Raw genomic sequence first — 17311 nt, 5'->3', positions numbered from 1 at the left:
AAAAATTTGGAGACAAAGAATTTGATCTCCTCCAACCCACCCATATCTTATTCTTCTTACCAACTCACTTAAGACTTTGAAAATTGTATTTCTTCGACTTTCTGCCTTCTCTCTTCGCTCTCTACCTTGTTTCCTGCCCATGGATTTACCCTTTCAAAACCATTAACCCATTAATCAAATATTAATATATTAATTATCAAAATAGTCACCAAAATCTTATTATTGTTCTAAATTCTTTCTATAAATATAATCCAACCCATTGAGGCATTTCGTCGAGCGCCCCAATGGCGATCTCCGTGTCCAGGTTTGCCGCCCTCACTTTCCTCGCCGTGGCCTCCGCCTGCCTTGTAAAGTTCGGCCAATTACCAGTGGCGGCGTGCATTCCCCTCGTCTTCGTCCTCCCGTTCTTTTTCGTGACTTATGGCGGCGGTGGCGATGGTAAAACTCCGCCTGGCCCCGTCGCTTTGCCCGTCTTCGGCAACTGGATCCAGGTGGGGAACGACCTCAACCATCGGAATCTGGTGGGGATGGCTAAGAAGTACGGAGATGTGTTCCTGCTGCGGCTGGGCGTGCGGAACCTGGCGGTGGTCTCCGACCCCAAGCTCGCCGCCGAGGTGCTCCACACGCAGGGCGTGGAGTTCGGCTCGCGGCCGCGCAACCTGGTGTGGGACATCTTCACCGACAGCGGCAAGGATATGGTGTTCACGGAGTATGGCGACCACTGGCGCAAGATGCGCCGGATCATGACCATGCCCTTCTTCACTAATAAGGTGGTGGCGCAGTATCGGGAGATGTGGCAGGAGGAGATGAACGCGGTGGTGGAGAGCCTGCGGGCGGCGCCGACGGAGGGCGTAGTGGTGCGCCGCCGCCTCCAGCTCATGCTCTACAACATCATGTACAGGATGATGTTTGACGTGCGGTTCGAGTCGGCGGAGGACCCTCTGTTCCAACAGGCTACGCGGTTCAACTCGGAGCGGAGCCGCCTCGCGCAGAGCTTCGATTACAACTACGGCGACTTCATCCCCATCCTGAGGCCCTTCTTGAAGGGCTACTTGGAGAAATGCAGGGACCTGCAGAGCCGTCGGCTCGCCTTCTTCAACGATAACTATGTTGAGAAAAGAAGGTACTTGACCAAATCGTTGGAATCGATACCGCTACCACGACAAGACTTGATTTTGCCCTAATTTTTCGATTTCGGAACAGGAAGGTGATGTCCACCAGAGACGGAAGCAGCGACCGGCTGAGGTGCGCTATGGACTACATACTCGAAGCAGAGATGAACGGAGAGATCAGCTCCGACAACGTCCTCTACATCGTCGAGAACATTAACGTTGCAGGTAATCAATTTAACTATGGATTGAGCATAAATCGATCTTACACTTACAAGTGATTGATCGATTGATGGATGTGGACTGCAGCCATAGAGACGACGTTGTGGGGAATGGAGTGGGCACTGGCGGAGCTGGTGAACCACCCGAGTTGTCAGAAGCGGCTTCGAGAGGAACTTCAGCGAGTTCTGGGCGAGGAGCCGGTGACGGAGACAAGCCTGCCTCGGCTGCCGTACCTGCAGGCGGTGGTGAAGGAGACGCTCCGACTGCACTCGCCGATCCCGCTGCTGGTCCCCCACATGAACCTCGACGCGGCCAAGCTCGGTGGGTACGAAATCCCCAAGCGGACGAAGGTCATCGTGAACGCGTGGTGGCTGGGGAACAACCCGGAGTGGTGGGTGCGGCCGGAGGAGTTCAGGCCGGAGAGGTTCCTGGAGGAGGAGGGGGAGGTGGAGGCGATGGTAGGCGGCGGGAAGGTGGACTTTCGGTTCCTTCCGTTCGGGGTGGGCCGGCGGAGCTGCCCCGGGATCATCCTGGCGATGCCGCTGCTAGGGCTCGTCGTGGGAAAGCTGGTGAAGGAGTTCGAGATGGTGCCGCCTCCGGGGACGGAGAAGATCGACGTGACGGAGAAGGGAGGGCAGTTCAGCTTGCAGATCGCGAAGCACGCCACCATAGTCTTCTGCCCAGTTCTTGCGGCGTGAAAGCGGACATGGATCGCCGTCTATTAAATGAAAATTTGGGGATTGTTTTTCGTAATAACATAATTCTTGGGAGGGGCAAATAAGTCATATATTAACAAATAAGAGCGTTTAAATGTGTTTTGTTTATTTTTGTTTTCAAATGTAATTTTGGCAATGTATCAAAAGGATTCATTGAGTTTTCAGAATTTACCTAATCCGGGCAATACATTATAGAATTTAAAAAAGTCCGCCTAATTTTCAAAATACCTTCTGTCCAATACATAGTTTAGTAATTTTAAAATTACTAAAGGATATCATGTAAGATATCCTCCACTCCCCTAAAGTAAGCTCAGGGTGTAAAATATCAAGGTTCATAGTAAAAAAGAAAAAATCTTAATATCAAGGTCAACTGTCCCCTCAACTGTCATATATTAAAGGTGTAAGATATCATGGTTCATAGTCAGAAAATATATCTTACACCATTGACGTGTGCAGCAGGGGCGACCACATGGAGGGTCCAACCCCTAATGCATGTTGATCGCCCCCTCATCCACGCACCCTTGGTGAGGATGTCAAGAGTGTAGGATATTAGTGTCATAGTTAGAAAATATATCTAACAAGCTAGGAACACTATTATGTCGGTTGCCCTTCTCTAGCATGCATGCAAAGGGTGTAAGATATTAAGGTTCATAGTCAGAAAAGATATCTTGCACATTTGGTGTAGACATCGACAACCCTCTCAATCGTGCACCCCTAGCGTGCAAGGGGGCAATCACATATGGGGCCACACCTAATGCCACATCAGCCACCTCTCTGGTTGGATATTAGGATTCATAGTCAGAAAAAAAATATCCCGCACTCCTAGTATATGTGCTAGGGTTACATAGTAGAGAGAGACGAACATGTGGGCGCAACACCCCTAATGGACCATCAACCACCCCCCTTAGCTACGCATCATATCAAGACTCATAGTAAAAAAAGATATCAAGCACTTTTAGTACCGCGAGTGCAACAAAGGGGGCGTTATGGCCCATGAGTACAGCATATCAAGATTACCACGAGGTACATAATATTATGACTCACTCAATAGTATCCACCCTTGGATATTCTGAAATTATAGATAAGCCCTATTTTTATTTTTATTGCAGACCATATTGCATATTGTAAAATTTATTATATTGAATAATCTTTAAATCTACGCACACGGTGGTGACACAGAGAAATACAAGCCTTGAAATATTCAAGACAATTTCTTTCTTTCTAAATGAAAAATAGAAATCATCAATCAGATCAAACACAAAAGTTAATTAATGCTTATCAGGAATAAATCATCAAGATCCAATCTTTTAGTCATAAATCAAAAAATAAAAATAAAAAAGATAGGAAAAACAAAGGAATTCATAACTCCTCCATCGTACTAAAAGCGTAAGGAGTCGGATTATTTAGGTTTGAATCCTTTCCAAAAAAAAGGAGAAAGGGCATGAAAAAGAAACATCAAAACATTGGAGAACTGCAAGATCCATGGACGAATTCTTCCTCGAATCATATGTTCCGGGGAGAGATTGGTGCTGACGTTGAACAAGCACTGGTGGTTCTGGTGAGGAGACGGGAGAAGGTGTTGCAGGAGGAGGAGTAGCGGCACGGAGAGTCGTTGGCGGCTTCGGAGTTGTTGAGATCGGAGAAGAGGGCAACGAAGGCGTCTAGGGACATATTACCGTAGCGTGCCTCGTCGCGATTGAGGGTGTCAAGGACGAATCCGAAGAAGTCCGGGTCGCAGGGGAAGACGAGGCAGCCTACGTCGCGGACAGGGAAGGCGTATTGCTCCTCCTTGAGGCGGAGTAAACCGTATACGGCAGGGAATTTGAGGGCCCGGATAGGGATCACGAAGCGCTGTTGATCAGGCCCAACGTAGACGGGAAGAGACCCAGGCGGGGGCGTGGAGCCACCGTCGTCGACGGATCCGCATCCAAGGGTGAGCGATCGCCACTTTCGTATCACGTGCTTCAGTTGCCCGATCTTGCGGAACCCCTCCAGCTTCTTCATCGCCGCCGGCGCTGCAGCCGTCGTCTCTCTCTATCTCTCTAGGGAATTAAATCGAACCGGTGGACAAAGACGGTGAAGATAGAAGTCGAGCTGGGTATCTATTTATAGGAAGAGAAATATATTTTGGCCCCTAAAGTTATAAATTTACAGACATAGTTTTGATTAGGTCCTAGGTGAAATTGATTTAATTTTAAATTTTTGCTTAAATAATTCATAATTGAATTCGATATTATTATTATTATTATTATATATTTTATGGAAAAAATTTAGAAGATAGTATATATTTGAAATTAGAAAATAAGCCTAGGGGTGTATATATGAGTTATAGTTTAGATTTTTCTAAACCGTAAAAAAGGAAACTAGGGTTTGAAATGACAATTCAATTAATACATTTACTATATATATCTAAAAATTCCCTTAAATTTTATCTTCTATGGTATGGCGTATAATAAATAATTATTGTTTTCCTTAAAATGATTAAAAATAAAGTTTATTTATTGGATTACGTATCACTTGTAAAATATTGGGCTTTAGGCCCAATCATGTCACGATGATTTCACGCGAGGGTATTATCGTTATTAACTAACTTACGATGGGCTTGTATGTCTAGAGATTATTTCCACGTAAGTATAAAAAGAAGAAAGGCCTGGATTAGGGTTAGCGAATTGACGTCGGCGCGAGGTCGTAGAAGTGAGAAATGGGCGTCTTCACCTTCGTGTGTCGCAGCTCGGGCAGCGAATGGACCGCGAAGCAGCTTTCTGGCGATCTCGAGGCCTCGGCTGCTTCGACCTTTGATCTCCAACGGCAGCTTGTTCGTGCAGTGCTCGGTGTTGACTCCTCCGGCGGCGTACAGTCGTCCTTCTCATTAGTCTCCCCGTCTTCGGCCGTCTTCCAGGTGAGAGATCTGATCGATCTTTACATTGATCTTGCTGTTGAATTGATTATATCTTGCACACCGTATAAAACTATATGGTTCTGTTCTGTGTTCGTTTTTGTGCCTTTCGTAGTATTCTGAGTAGTGTTGGTTTTTTTTTCCTTCGTTAATTCTAATGATCTTATTGATAATTCTTTTGATCCACGTTAAAGTTAGATATTTGAGCAAAAATGACTTCAATAATTGATTCAGTGAAATTATATTCTTTGAATAATTGTAACCAAAAATGGTATTTTTTAAGAGAAGCAGCACCTACTTAGCATATCAACTTGCTGAGATATTGACTCTGCCTTGTTCATTTGTAGGTATAGCATGGATAGACATGGAAGAATGAGTGTTGGATAATGATCTTCCTCCGTCCAACTAAATTCTATTTCTTCTTTTTAAAATTTTTTTTCCATGTTACGTTTACAGTAGTAACTAATCTGATCGGATTAATATTTTGTTCTGCCATAAATCTAATGATCTTACTTAGAATTCATTTGTAAAAGGGGAATTAGTTATATCTCAAATAGATGATAAAATCTGAGAAAATAAGTTGTCGACTTTCAAAAGAGATCATTAGAGCAAGAAAAGAAAGATTTAGTTTCTTTAATGGAATTATGATTTAGTTGATTTGGTAGCCTTAATGATACAGGCTCCATAGAGATTGTAGTTGATCCCAAAAAGATACCACAAACATAGCTTCGGGATGAAATAGCAAACCAAGTGGTTTGTATGGCATCTTAATCTTGCTCATACTTGTTTGTTCAGTATTTATATTTCTGTGCTTCTAATCCATGTACTCATGTGGTTATTTGATACCCCATGCATTAATTTTTTTGGCTACTGTATGCACTATTTTGCCTGCAAGACTAAACTTTACCTCACTGCAATTCACCATTGAGCGATTTATCATCTTATTGATAATTTATAGCCTCAGAGTTTCTCTACATTTATAGCCTCAAAACCATTAGCTCCCATGTTATCAATTTTTATGTTGCTGTCCAGATTGAATTCTTTGCACCAATCATATTGCCATTTCATGTGTATTTGTGTTATATGGTGCAGGTAATCATCGGCGGTGGCGGAGGTGGTGGTGCATTCATCGGCGGTGGTGCTCCATCAGGCGCTGCAGCGGCAGGCGCTGGTGGTGGAGCAGCAGCTCCTGAGGCACCTCCTGCCGAGGAAAAGAAGGAAGAGAAGGAGGAGAGTGACGAGGACATGGGATTCTCCCTCTTTGATTAGTTTGGATCCAAAAACATTTCTATTTTCTAAGGGCTTCTGTTCTAAGTCTGATGGTTATTGTGCTTTGGGAGATTATATCATTATGACCGAGTTTTATTAGACAAACCTAAACCTCTAGTTTGATGATTATAAAAGCTTTCATTTATTTTTATTTTTTAAATATTTGAAGGTTCAAATATTTTATTTAAAAATTGAAAAAGCCCTCCAAGTTTTTAAAATCATGGTATTTTTATTTTTAATATACATTCTAAATTTAACTTTTTAAAAAATATTTTATAAAATTAATTTAATGTGAACTTGAACCCTAATTTGATTCATCAAAAATTAGGTTAATAGGATATATCTTAATTGTATAAAATAATAAATAGTCACATATATAATTATTAATATAAAAAATTACATCAATAAAATGTGGATGTAAATTTTAATTCATGCAAAAAAATTATATTTTTATAAAATGTCTGACTTAGGAAAACAAGGAAAAGAATATAATAAATAATTTTATAATCTCTATTAACTGTCCAATTAATAAACAATATTTTAATTTATAAAACAAAAAAATCAAATTTAAATTTATAATATAAAAACAAATCTAATTATGGAATAATATCTGAAAAAACTGATTTATGCCCTTTCATAAAAAGAAACTTCCATTGACGAATTTATTATTTTTTATAGGATAACTTTTTGGAAGTTAGTAATATTTTAGTTTTAAGAGAGGAATTCAATTCATTATTATTTTTTAATTTTCTTTTTAATTATTCCCCTAATTGCCTTTATGAAAATTTCCAAAAAAACTCCACCGTAAATATCGGCCTTTAATAACGAACCAACTTAATGTACCAATCACACAGATTACTTTAATTTATTAATTAATTAATTATTTTGTTGAGTACTTTAAAAAAAAAACAATTCAATAAAATAATCGTTAAATGCAAATTCTTTTTTATTTTAAAATTCTAATAAAAATAATTTATTCCATTCAAATTCCACTTAGATGCGGTTCGGACGGCGCTATTCCAGAACCGTAGCATGGGAATCCCCGCCAATCCCTACTCATCTATCGACGTTTCCAATCCGGATCAGGACCGATATCACAAGAGAACTTAACATCTTGACTGTCTATTATTCTAACGGAGGGACGAGACGAGAAGGCTATTTTTGTTTGACGAATTGGAGAGGATCCCCGCCGGCTCTTGTGCTTCCTACAGTTGTCCATGTATCCCGTGTGATAGGGAGTCGCGTGGAGCGGACGACTCTTTCCATATTCCGCTTCCTTCCGCGCTCATCCTTCTCCTCTTCGCCTTCGAGATGGCCGTTGCTGCTGCCGCTGCCGTTGCCGAGAAGCTTTCCGAGTTGATATTCTCTGGGGACGACGATGGTTGGGCCGCGGCCGTCCCGAATCTCCAGAAGAATCTGACGGTCCTCTCGCCGGAGCAGGTTTCAAGCGCTCTTGGCCTTTTTTTAAACAATAATTGAACGGAAAGATAAAATCGTTGTTGTTTAGATTCGGTCCAGTTTATTCGGCACTTTGGATTTGGATCTTCTTGGAAAATTCTCATCTTTGCACGAAGAAAACTAGAAATCGTACTTTTGGTGCCGTTGGCGACGAGCGCCTCTGCGTGTACTTAGCTCAAATGTTTTTTTTTTCAGAAAGTAGAGACATACTTTGATCTTTTTGTGGCCTACGTTATTGTTCTGTTAGTAGGTGATGACATTTTTACATTTCCTTCAAAGTTACTCGGCTTAAATGTCGATTCAGAGAATAGTTGTAGCTTTCTGCATTTTTCTCCAAAAATATATTTTTAGGGTTCAATCAAAATTATATTGAAACGATTTTGGTAATGCATGAGAAATTGTTATTCCTTGTTACTACTTCGTATTATGTTTGATAGTTACCGTTTTGCTTAACATACAATCCAACGACACGAACGGTCTTGTTTTAATGCTGTAATTTGTTCTGCCTCTGTTGTTCTTTCCCTTATAGTGCACCCGGGCATTGATTTTTTATTCTTCCGTCCAATCTAATCTACATGCTTTAGGAGAGGATTTGAATTTCCCCCCCTCGAAATCCTTATCATGCTAACCATTCTGTTTCAGATTTCAATCTATCTTTTCGATAGGACATATGGTGGAGGATATATTTTTATTGTTATTATTTATTATTTCTTTTTTAAGTGGCTATTGAGTCTTTATGGTGAAAGTTTTTCTGTTGTTTATTATCCTTGAGAAAGAATGTATGTTATCTATGGACTCAGGTTTTCTCATTTGAAATTGTTTCAGTCCATGGCCATGAGTTTCTCTTATTTTGATTTGACGAGGAATGTCAGAATTTTATTGGGAAACATAGATAGAAGCTACTTGGTTCTTTTTTTAAAAAAAAAAAAATTGTGTTGAGCTCGTGTTATCATGATTTATTATTTATTTCCTACTTCCTAGCAGTCTAACTGGCTTTGCTTCATATGTTATCTGCACAGCCTGGATCTTCAGAGGTAGCTTGCTGATACCCCTGATGCAAATTAAAGTATTTATTTTGCCTTGCCTTTAGGTTAGATGGTCTCCTTCCCTAGGAGTAATTGGTTCTGGTAACTACAACAAATTTTCAATGTCGTGACAAAAAGTTAGGCATCAGAAATGTCTGTCAAAAAAACTCTTTTTTGCCTTTAATAATTCTGTACTTGATTTTATATTTTTAATTAACATTTAACAAAATAATTTCAAAAATCTTATTTTACTTACATGTTGTTTTGTCATACTTCTCTAGATTGAGCTTGCAAAGATGTTGTTACAAGAGGGACAGAAACATCTATTTGAACATTGGCCAGAGCCAGGTGTTGATGATGGGAAGAAAAAGGATTTCTTTGAGCAGGTTATCTATGCTAGTCATATACTGTATATGTGTGTATTAATGATGTGATTAATTTCATATCCCTCTTGATGTTAATGCCAAAATTTTAATAAAGGCCATATTTAAAACTGCATGTTTATAATATGAGCTTTAATCTACATGTAGACGATTCTCAGAAACTGTAGTTTGTTTTAGAGCAGTTACTATCCTAACAACTCATGTCTGCAATACAAATAATTTTCGTGGATAAATTTCTTTCTCTTAAAGATGCAGAAACATGAGCAAAATGAAAACTGAAGCTGATTGCAAAAGGCCACTGAAGTGGATTTCATTCATCAAACTTGTATTTTTCACTTTTCGAAATAAATAACCTCTTTAAAATATCCAAATAAGTTTATTTTTGATGCCACATGGTTTTTGAAATTAGCATGTAGCTGACCTAGGAGAGAAGAACAAAATATTTGAAAAGATATGAGAAGAGACTCTGTGCTTAAGTGACATATGATTATAGATATTTATTTTATTTCTTTAATTTTGTCAGATCGATTAGTAAACTACAATCTTCTACTCATTCTTGTGACTAATCATTGCTAAATTGATCTGTTATCCTTTATCTGTCACTTAACAAATTATTTTTAGGTTGCTAGGCTCAATTCAAGTTATCCTGGTGGTTTGAGTTCATATATTCAGAATGCAAAGAGGCTCTTAGCAGATTCAAAAATTGGTAAAAATCCCTATGATGGCTTTACTCCTTCGGTGAGTATTTGTTCTTTTGTGTATTTAAATAATTCATCTTTAACATTCATATCTGTTAGAATATAGAAGTTTTGTCCCACATGGCAACACTTAGTCATTGAGTTATAATGTTGGAGTCTATTATTCCAATCATCACTCCATATCTACAACAATGTCCAACTCGCCATCCAATTGATGGTCAACTTCTCCTTCTTGCAACCATGACCGTTCTTCACCAACTTGATTTCTCCTCCTATGAGGCTGTTTTATACTCCCGTCTCCTTGTCGACTGCCTTCCTAGTGAACCCTACCACTAAACTTACATTCACGGCATATGACCCCAGGAAACCTTTTGGTGTTCAATTACTAGGGGACTTAGTAGTGACCAATTTTCTAGATCCCATCTTAGTTGAGTACCATCAACAATCCCATCATCAATATTATCAACAAATTCAATGAGCCATTGCTCTTGCAATGACATAGAATGAGGTTATGCACAGGAAGAACTCTTGTCAAGATAGAGGGTCAAGACCAATTACCTGCTATGGATGCTGTCACTGAATCTTAGATTGGGTGAGGGGGCTATCAATCCTAATGCAGATCTTGTCGAATGCCAAATTGTCGATTGACAATTTCTGATCCTTTTACATCAAAGGCTTAGTTTTAAAAGCCTTACCTTTTGTACAACACTATTAGATGAACTTACTAGTCACATTCTAGATGTGTTTCCTTGGTGTATATTATTTGCAAACAATATTGTGTTAATTGATAAGTATAAATGAAATAAACCAAAGTTCGAATTTTTAGAAAAGAATAATAAGTGAGTAAGATTATGATGGAATGTATGAAAATTAGTTTCAGTGATTAGAAAAGAAGTGAGGGAACAATTCACGTGATACAATAGGAAATTCTTGAAAGTAATAAGAGTTTTAGATAGTTCAATTTGTATATTGGTGAAGATAATATTAACACGAGAGTAGAGGATTAAAAAAAGTAGCTTTAAAGGCCTTGCACGATCATCTTGTTTTTCTTGTTTATCTTTTGTTTTCTTATTTTGTGTCTGATTATTATTAAAAAAATTCTGTGTTATTATTGATAACATAACAGTTTTTGCTACAAACAATTGAGATGAGTTGGTGTCTAGTAAAAATGAATTGGCTGATGCACTTATGTTCTTTTGCAGGTACCGTCAGGACATGTTCTGACATTTGGTGATGCTGAGTTCATCAGGTTGGAAGAGGCTGGCATTAAAGAAGCCAGGAAATCGGCATTTGTTCTTGTTGCAGGAGGCCTTGGTGAACGTCTAGGATACAAGGGTATTAAAGTAAGAGCTCATATTCCCATGTGGATAGACTTTATTACACTCCAAATAGCCTGCTTCAATATGTTTCTGGTTTGATCATAAAACCAAGTAGTTTTTATGATCTTGAACTCTTGTTAAGTAGAATCAACCAAGTCTAGAATAAAAATACACGAGCTTGCTGTGTTTGGACATTTGCAAGCTCATAGATGCATGTTAACGTTGCAAGGGTGAACCAGAAGCTTTACTAGCACTGGCATATAAGAATATGTGCTTATTGTATTACAGTTTGTTTGGTTGTGGTTAGATCCAGCCATTTGAGATAATGCCTAACTTGCTTAAATAGACTGCTATTTTTGGATTCATTATGTTGACTGATATGGTAAATATAAAACAATACCTCTTAGTTGTCTTAATTCTCTTGTTACGAGATGTTCTTTTGCTTCTGAAGAAAACTACAACAAATTTCTTTAGTATTTTTAATCCTTAAAATGCTTCATTTCTTTTGCAGTTGGCTCTCCCCATAGAAACCACCACTGGCCGATGCTTTATGCAGCACTACGTAGAATCTATTCTAGCTCTGCAGGAGTCTAGTTGTAGACTAGCACAAGGTTTGCATATATATATATATATATATATATATATATCTAAAATGTCAAATCTAAATTTATGTTTTGTTCAATAAAATTTTAGACTTGGAAAGGATTTGTATTTCATAAACAAAAAATGGGGAAATCTTTGAATTTTTAGGAACTTAATTAACTTCTTTTCTTTAGTTCATCAGAATGTGAAATATACTTACTTTATTAGGCCGAACCTTCTACCCTAATATGACACTAAACAAGGGCATACCTTCATTTCTCAATCTTTTATTCTACTTTTTGCATCTATTTTTACAAATATACAATTGTTTTACAATTTTATACATCATTTGCATCAATCTTTTTTTTTTTAATTTGAATACTATGGATACATCAGTTACATAATAAGAACTTAAGAGATTTGAATATTACTAGAAATATGGATTTGCATAGAGTTCAATGGAGGGAAAGGATCTTTGTAGTGAACTCCAAATAATTTGGATTGACATTTTTGATGATGATGGCAATATACTTAGAGCAATAACTACTACAATTCCCCATCCATGCAAGTGTTTTCATCAGGACTTTACCCTAACACTACATTGCATATTTGCTAAACCTTTCATTTACTATTCTTCTAAAATTTTGAATGACAAATTCTTATCCTTGCTTCCTTTTTGTTATTGGTCTTGGTGTGGTAGTGCTGGCTAAAATGTTGTAGAATATGTATTGGAACTATGTTAAGACATGATTACTACTTGCTAATACTTATTAATATTAAAATTTCTCAGTGTTTTTAATGTCCCATGTCTAATCTGTGTTTTTTTTTTCTTTTTGCTCGTTTTAATCAATATTCTACTATTCATTAGCTATTATGAGGATTACTTATTTTAACATAACTTGCAATTTTCAATATGATTTTATGGATTGCTTAGAATTACTGCAGCTTATTGTGGGTCCTATTAATTTTTGTAGATCAACGTCATTCAGAGATTCCTTTGGTGATAATGACTTCTGATGACACTCATACACCGACGATAAAACTGTTGGAATCAAACAATTATTTCGGAATGAAATCCACGCAAGTGATATTACTTAAGCAGGTGGACCCAAGTAACTATTTACTAGTTATTTAGATAATGGTGTAGGTGTTTTCATGTGTAACTTAATGTGCTGTGATGCTTGTTTTAGGAAAAAGTAGCCTGCCTAGATGATAATGATGCAACGTTAGCATTAGATCCCAATGATAAATACAAAATTCAGGTACTACCTGTGGCCCATATTCTTTGTTGTACTCTTCTTTTGGTTTTAGTTTGTGGAAAATTTTGTTGCTTATCTTGAATGAAATCTCATTTTTAGAGCATTTATGTGTTTTATTTTCTTTTTATCTTGATTGAAGGAATAAATTTACACTTTCACAGAGATTTTTTTCCTTATTGCTATTATTCATTATTATCCAGACAAAGCCTCATGGTCATGGCGATGTGCATGCACTGCTTTATTCCAGTGGACTTCTCAATAAATGGTTTGCTAATTTTATCAATTATCTAATTTTGATGTTTCTTCTCTTTCTTTTTCTTGTAATTATGAGCTAGCCCTCTATCAGTAAGTATAGTTTCCTTCCAATTACACCGCCTCTCATCTGTTCAAGGGCAGTTAAATGTTTTCTAAATACATCTCATTTATTCTGATTTAAGGAAACAAGAAGGCATAAAGTGGGTCCTGTTCTTCCAAGATACTAATGGACTACTCTTTAAGGTTGATTTCCAGTACTTGCGTGAATTTAAACTTCACCTCTAGGTATATGTTGGTCTTACCAATAACAACTAACAACTGCTTCTGTTCACTCTCTCATTAATTTAGGCAATTCCAGCTTCCTTGGGAGTTAGTGTGACAAAGGGTTACCATGTCAATTCTCTTGCTGTTCCTAGGAAGGCGAAGGAAGCTATCGGAGGAATAACAAAGCTTACTCACACTGATGGTATTTCAGTCCTCTCGAGTTATTCAATCTACAGCAAAACCTATGATCTTTTCAAGTTTTCATTTCATCTATAGAGATCAGCAATTGTACTATTTTGACATTCCTTTGATTTCTTGTGACTTGTACTAAATGAATGACAATTGTTGCAGGGAGGTCAATGGTCATAAATGTGGAATATAATCAGCTGGATCCATTGCTTCGAGCAACTGGGCATGCTGATGGAGATGTGAATTGTGAGACAGGTTTTTCTCCATTTCCAGGAAACATAAATCAGGTGCATTTTTGTTCCTTTGTTTTCATAAAATAACTATTTATAACCCAGGTGTGTGTGGGGGGATTGAAATCCACCTCCATGAATTGAAAATTTGAAATCATCAAAACAAAGTAACTACTATGAGATAAAGGGCAGCCCGGTGCATGAAGCTCCCGCTATGTGGGGTCCCGGGGAAGGATTCTTTACGCAGCCTTACCCTCTTTTTGCAAGACACTGTTTCCTGGATTCGAACCCGTGACCTTTTGGTCACAAAGCAACAACTTAACCGTTGCACCAAGGCTCCCCTTCAAAGTAACTACTATGAGATACAAAATTAAAATAATTATCAATTTTAATTATTGAACATATTATGAAATATAGTTAGAGACTGAGGGTTAATTATGATCATGTTAAATACTTCAATTAATATATCTATAACAACTACATGTTATTGGATTATGGAACAATTAAGTTATTTGTTAGAATGATTAATCAATTAATCCTAACATATTTGTTTTAAAATATTGAGTATATTATCTGGATTAGATAATGCTTGACATATATGGTGCCAAATAGAGTTTAAAATATTTAGTATATTATCTGGAATAATTAATGTTTGACATATATGACACAAAATATAATTGAAAATTTAAATTTAATTCTCAAAAATTCAAAATCATTCCAAGTCAACCATTAGTGACTCCAGTTCAACTTGTTGGGTTTGTAGAGATAATTCAAACTAAATTTTTCTTAAGTTGATTAGATGATTCTTTTTTACTAGAACCAAAAGAGATCTCTTTCAACATTGTTAGGATGAATGAGATATAACTAAAAGAATAGCCTAAACCAGAAAGCCGGTGACTTCTATATCTGAAAGATGACACAAGTTTGCCTAACTAATTCCAAATCAGTTTCAAACTTTTTACCGCATGTCTAATCTATATTTAGTTATTATACTCCATGAACATCACTGACCTAGAATTGATGCAAATTCATGGACTAGACTAGTTATCTAATTTTGTTATGACCAGAGTGCAAAACATGGAACTGAGTATGATATATCCTAATTTAGTTGCAACTTTTCAAAATGATTATGAATAGTTGGGGGATACATTCATGCAGATTGGACGTGGGATTCCATGCTTATTCATGAAAATGACAAGTTTGTTTGAGTGCAATGACCAAACATGTTTGATAACTTAGAAAGGATGAGATAGAAAATTAGGATAATAAATAATTACTTCTATTTTACTTTGAATTTTCATGCCTGGACTCTAGGACACCCTAAAATATTTTTGGCATTAATTAAAGGGGTGGGAAAGAAAGTTAAAGCATTAATTCTTTTCAAAATTTTCAAAATTATTTTTTTTTAAAAGTCAAAGTTTTTTAAAAGTCTTTAACTATGCCTTTTATCAAAATTCCTTTTCAAAAGCTAAGTACTAAAGCATTTTAAAGTTAAATTTTTTAATCAACTTCTTTTAAAGCTTGTACTTACCTAAGTTTAAAATCCTTTAAAGCTAAGTTATTTTCAATATTTAATTAAAGTCACTTTTAAATTTTTGCTTCTTCTTGCAAAACTATATTTAAGTAAGAGCTACCTTTTAGGGGAGTTAAATATTTCCTATCTTTCCATTATTTTTTCTATTTTTTAAGTAATATTTTTTATATATGGCAAAGGGCGAGAGGAAAGTGAAAGTTAAGTACATAAGAGATTAAGGGGGAGATACAAACAAGTTGCAACTAAATATTTATATATTTTTTTTACACCTACATGTTTTTTCACTTGATTGCACTTGAATCTTAATTTTATGCTTGTACGCATTTATACTACTTTTATATTTTACTTAAATTTTACTTAACTTTGAATTTTGTTGTCATAATCAAAAAAGGACAGATTGTTGGTGCGATAAGGATCCGACGATCGAACTTGAGTTTTGATAATGACAAAGGGTTCAAAGTTAAGGTTATTTGTAGTCTAACATGTTTGAATGAGTTTACAAGAAAGTCCTAAGTGTACTTAGGCAAAAGTCCTAGCTGCGGTTAGGCAAGTGAAAAACCCTAGGCGGTGGTAACCCTAGGTCCTAGGGGGGCGTAACCCTAGGTGGAAAGTCTTGGCAGGTCGAGGGCTTCGGGAAAAACCCTAGAGTCGGGGACTCTAAGTGGAAAGTTTTGGTGTGGCGAACCGGGTGGAAGACTGGACGGGTCGTGGAGCGAACATCCAACAGAAAGTCCTGGAGCCTCGGGTGCTGAGCAAAAGTCCAGTCGGTCTGGAGGACTAGTCAGACAACAGCTAAACTCTCCTGAGTGGAGTAGGTGAGGATGCATACCCTGGTGAGGGAATAGTAGGCGTCGGTTTGACCTAGGGTTTCCGGATGGAAATATGAAATCAGAATCGAACAGTCTGGTGACTGTCAAATATTTATCTTAATCTTATTTTATTGTGTTTAACTCTGTTTTGCAGGATATGTTTTGTATTTTGGACTAACACGTCTTGCAGGGAGTGAAAAAGTCTTAAAGCCTCGGATGAATAATACCCGAGGCACCCTTCATGGAGCTTGGTGACGCCTCGGGTGCAATGCTTGAAGACTCTGTTAGAGCAATCTGGATACCCTAGGTTTTGATATTTGGGTAAAGGTTTAAGTTAGGTTTATTGTTATATTTGATATGCATTGTGAGTGTGCAAGATGCAGGTACAACAAGGAAAGTCATGTCCTTAAAATTTAAGAATTTTTGGAGATATGTGGAATTTCTGATGCATTTCTGAAGTTGCATCAAAAAGGTTGATTTTTGCTGAAATAGTGTACCAGACGAATGGTATAGTTACCAGTCGACTGGTAACAGTGTTTTTGAGCACAAAAGGTCTCTATGAGCTCATTTTGAAGAAGGCAACCGACTGGGATTTATACCAGTCGACTAGTAACACTATTCATGAGCACAAAATGTCTCTATAAGCTCATTTTGATGATGTCAGTCGACTGAGACTTGTGGCAGTCGACTGATACAATCTGAAAATATTTTTTAACATTAGAAAATGATCAAAATGGTAGTAAACATGTATGTAATCTTATGAGGGATTAATACATGATATTTATGGTCATTAGAGGTCAAAAAGTCCAATAATTGGGATATTGTTAAATCTCTTTTTGATGTATGGCAAAAGGAAAGAAGTTTAGGTTTAAGTGGGAAACCTACATACTTTTGTAAGAAATCCTAACTCAAGGAAGAGCTTAGGTGAAGGGGGAGCGATTGCTCATTTATTTACAAAGGGGAAGAAGTTTATTGTTGTATTTGATATACATTGTGAGTGTGCAGGATACTGGTACAACAAAGAAAGTCCAATGGTGATCTTGGAAAAAGAGGAAAGTCCAAGGATGAGTCTTGATGGTGTAAGTCCAAGTATG

General features: G+C 37.4%; 4 protein-coding genes across 4 annotated transcripts; 3 read left to right on the top strand and 1 right to left on the bottom strand.

Moving 5' to 3' along the window:
- Nucleotides 1-277: 277 nt before the first annotated feature.
- LOC121988665 (cytochrome P450 CYP73A100-like) lies at nucleotides 278-2046 on the top strand. Its single transcript, XM_042542207.1, has 3 exons — nucleotides 278-1123; nucleotides 1204-1337; nucleotides 1419-2046. The coding sequence occupies exons 1-3, from the start codon at nucleotides 285-287 to the stop codon at nucleotides 2027-2029; spliced, it is 1584 nt and encodes a 527-aa protein (XP_042398141.1). The 5' UTR covers nucleotides 278-284; the 3' UTR covers nucleotides 2030-2046.
- A 1504-nt stretch (nucleotides 2047-3550) lies between these two features.
- Nucleotides 3551-4051, bottom strand: LOC121991327 (auxin-responsive protein SAUR50-like). The gene has a single exon (XM_042545340.1). It carries the CDS (start codon nucleotides 4049-4051, stop codon nucleotides 3551-3553), a length of 501 nt encoding a protein of 166 aa, XP_042401274.1.
- A 642-nt stretch (nucleotides 4052-4693) lies between these two features.
- On the top strand, nucleotides 4694-6372 carry LOC121988663 (60S acidic ribosomal protein P3-like). Its single transcript, XM_042542206.1, has 2 exons — nucleotides 4694-4946; nucleotides 6036-6372. The coding sequence occupies exons 1-2, from the start codon at nucleotides 4749-4751 to the stop codon at nucleotides 6210-6212; spliced, it is 375 nt and encodes a 124-aa protein (XP_042398140.1). The 5' UTR covers nucleotides 4694-4748; the 3' UTR covers nucleotides 6213-6372.
- Nucleotides 6373-7427: 1055 nt separating this feature from the next.
- On the top strand, nucleotides 7428-13979 carry LOC121988662 (UDP-sugar pyrophosphorylase-like). The gene is made up of 11 exons (XM_042542205.1): nucleotides 7428-7652; nucleotides 8977-9081; nucleotides 9700-9816; nucleotides 10979-11119; nucleotides 11607-11706; nucleotides 12652-12779; nucleotides 12868-12939; nucleotides 13137-13201; nucleotides 13374-13434; nucleotides 13540-13657; nucleotides 13807-13979. The coding sequence occupies exons 1-11, from the start codon at nucleotides 7524-7526 to the stop codon at nucleotides 13962-13964; spliced, it is 1194 nt and encodes a 397-aa protein (XP_042398139.1). The 5' UTR covers nucleotides 7428-7523; the 3' UTR covers nucleotides 13965-13979.
- Nucleotides 13980-17311: the final 3332 nt, after the last annotated feature.

The sequence above is a fragment of the Zingiber officinale genome, chromosome 6B (genome assembly GCF_018446385.1).
Source record: "Zingiber officinale cultivar Zhangliang chromosome 6B, Zo_v1.1, whole genome shotgun sequence".
NCBI lineage: Eukaryota > Viridiplantae > Streptophyta > Magnoliopsida > Zingiberales > Zingiberaceae > Zingiber > Zingiber officinale.
The sequence above is the reverse complement of the archived record's forward strand: the minus strand, read 5'-3'. Positions and strand labels throughout refer to the sequence as shown.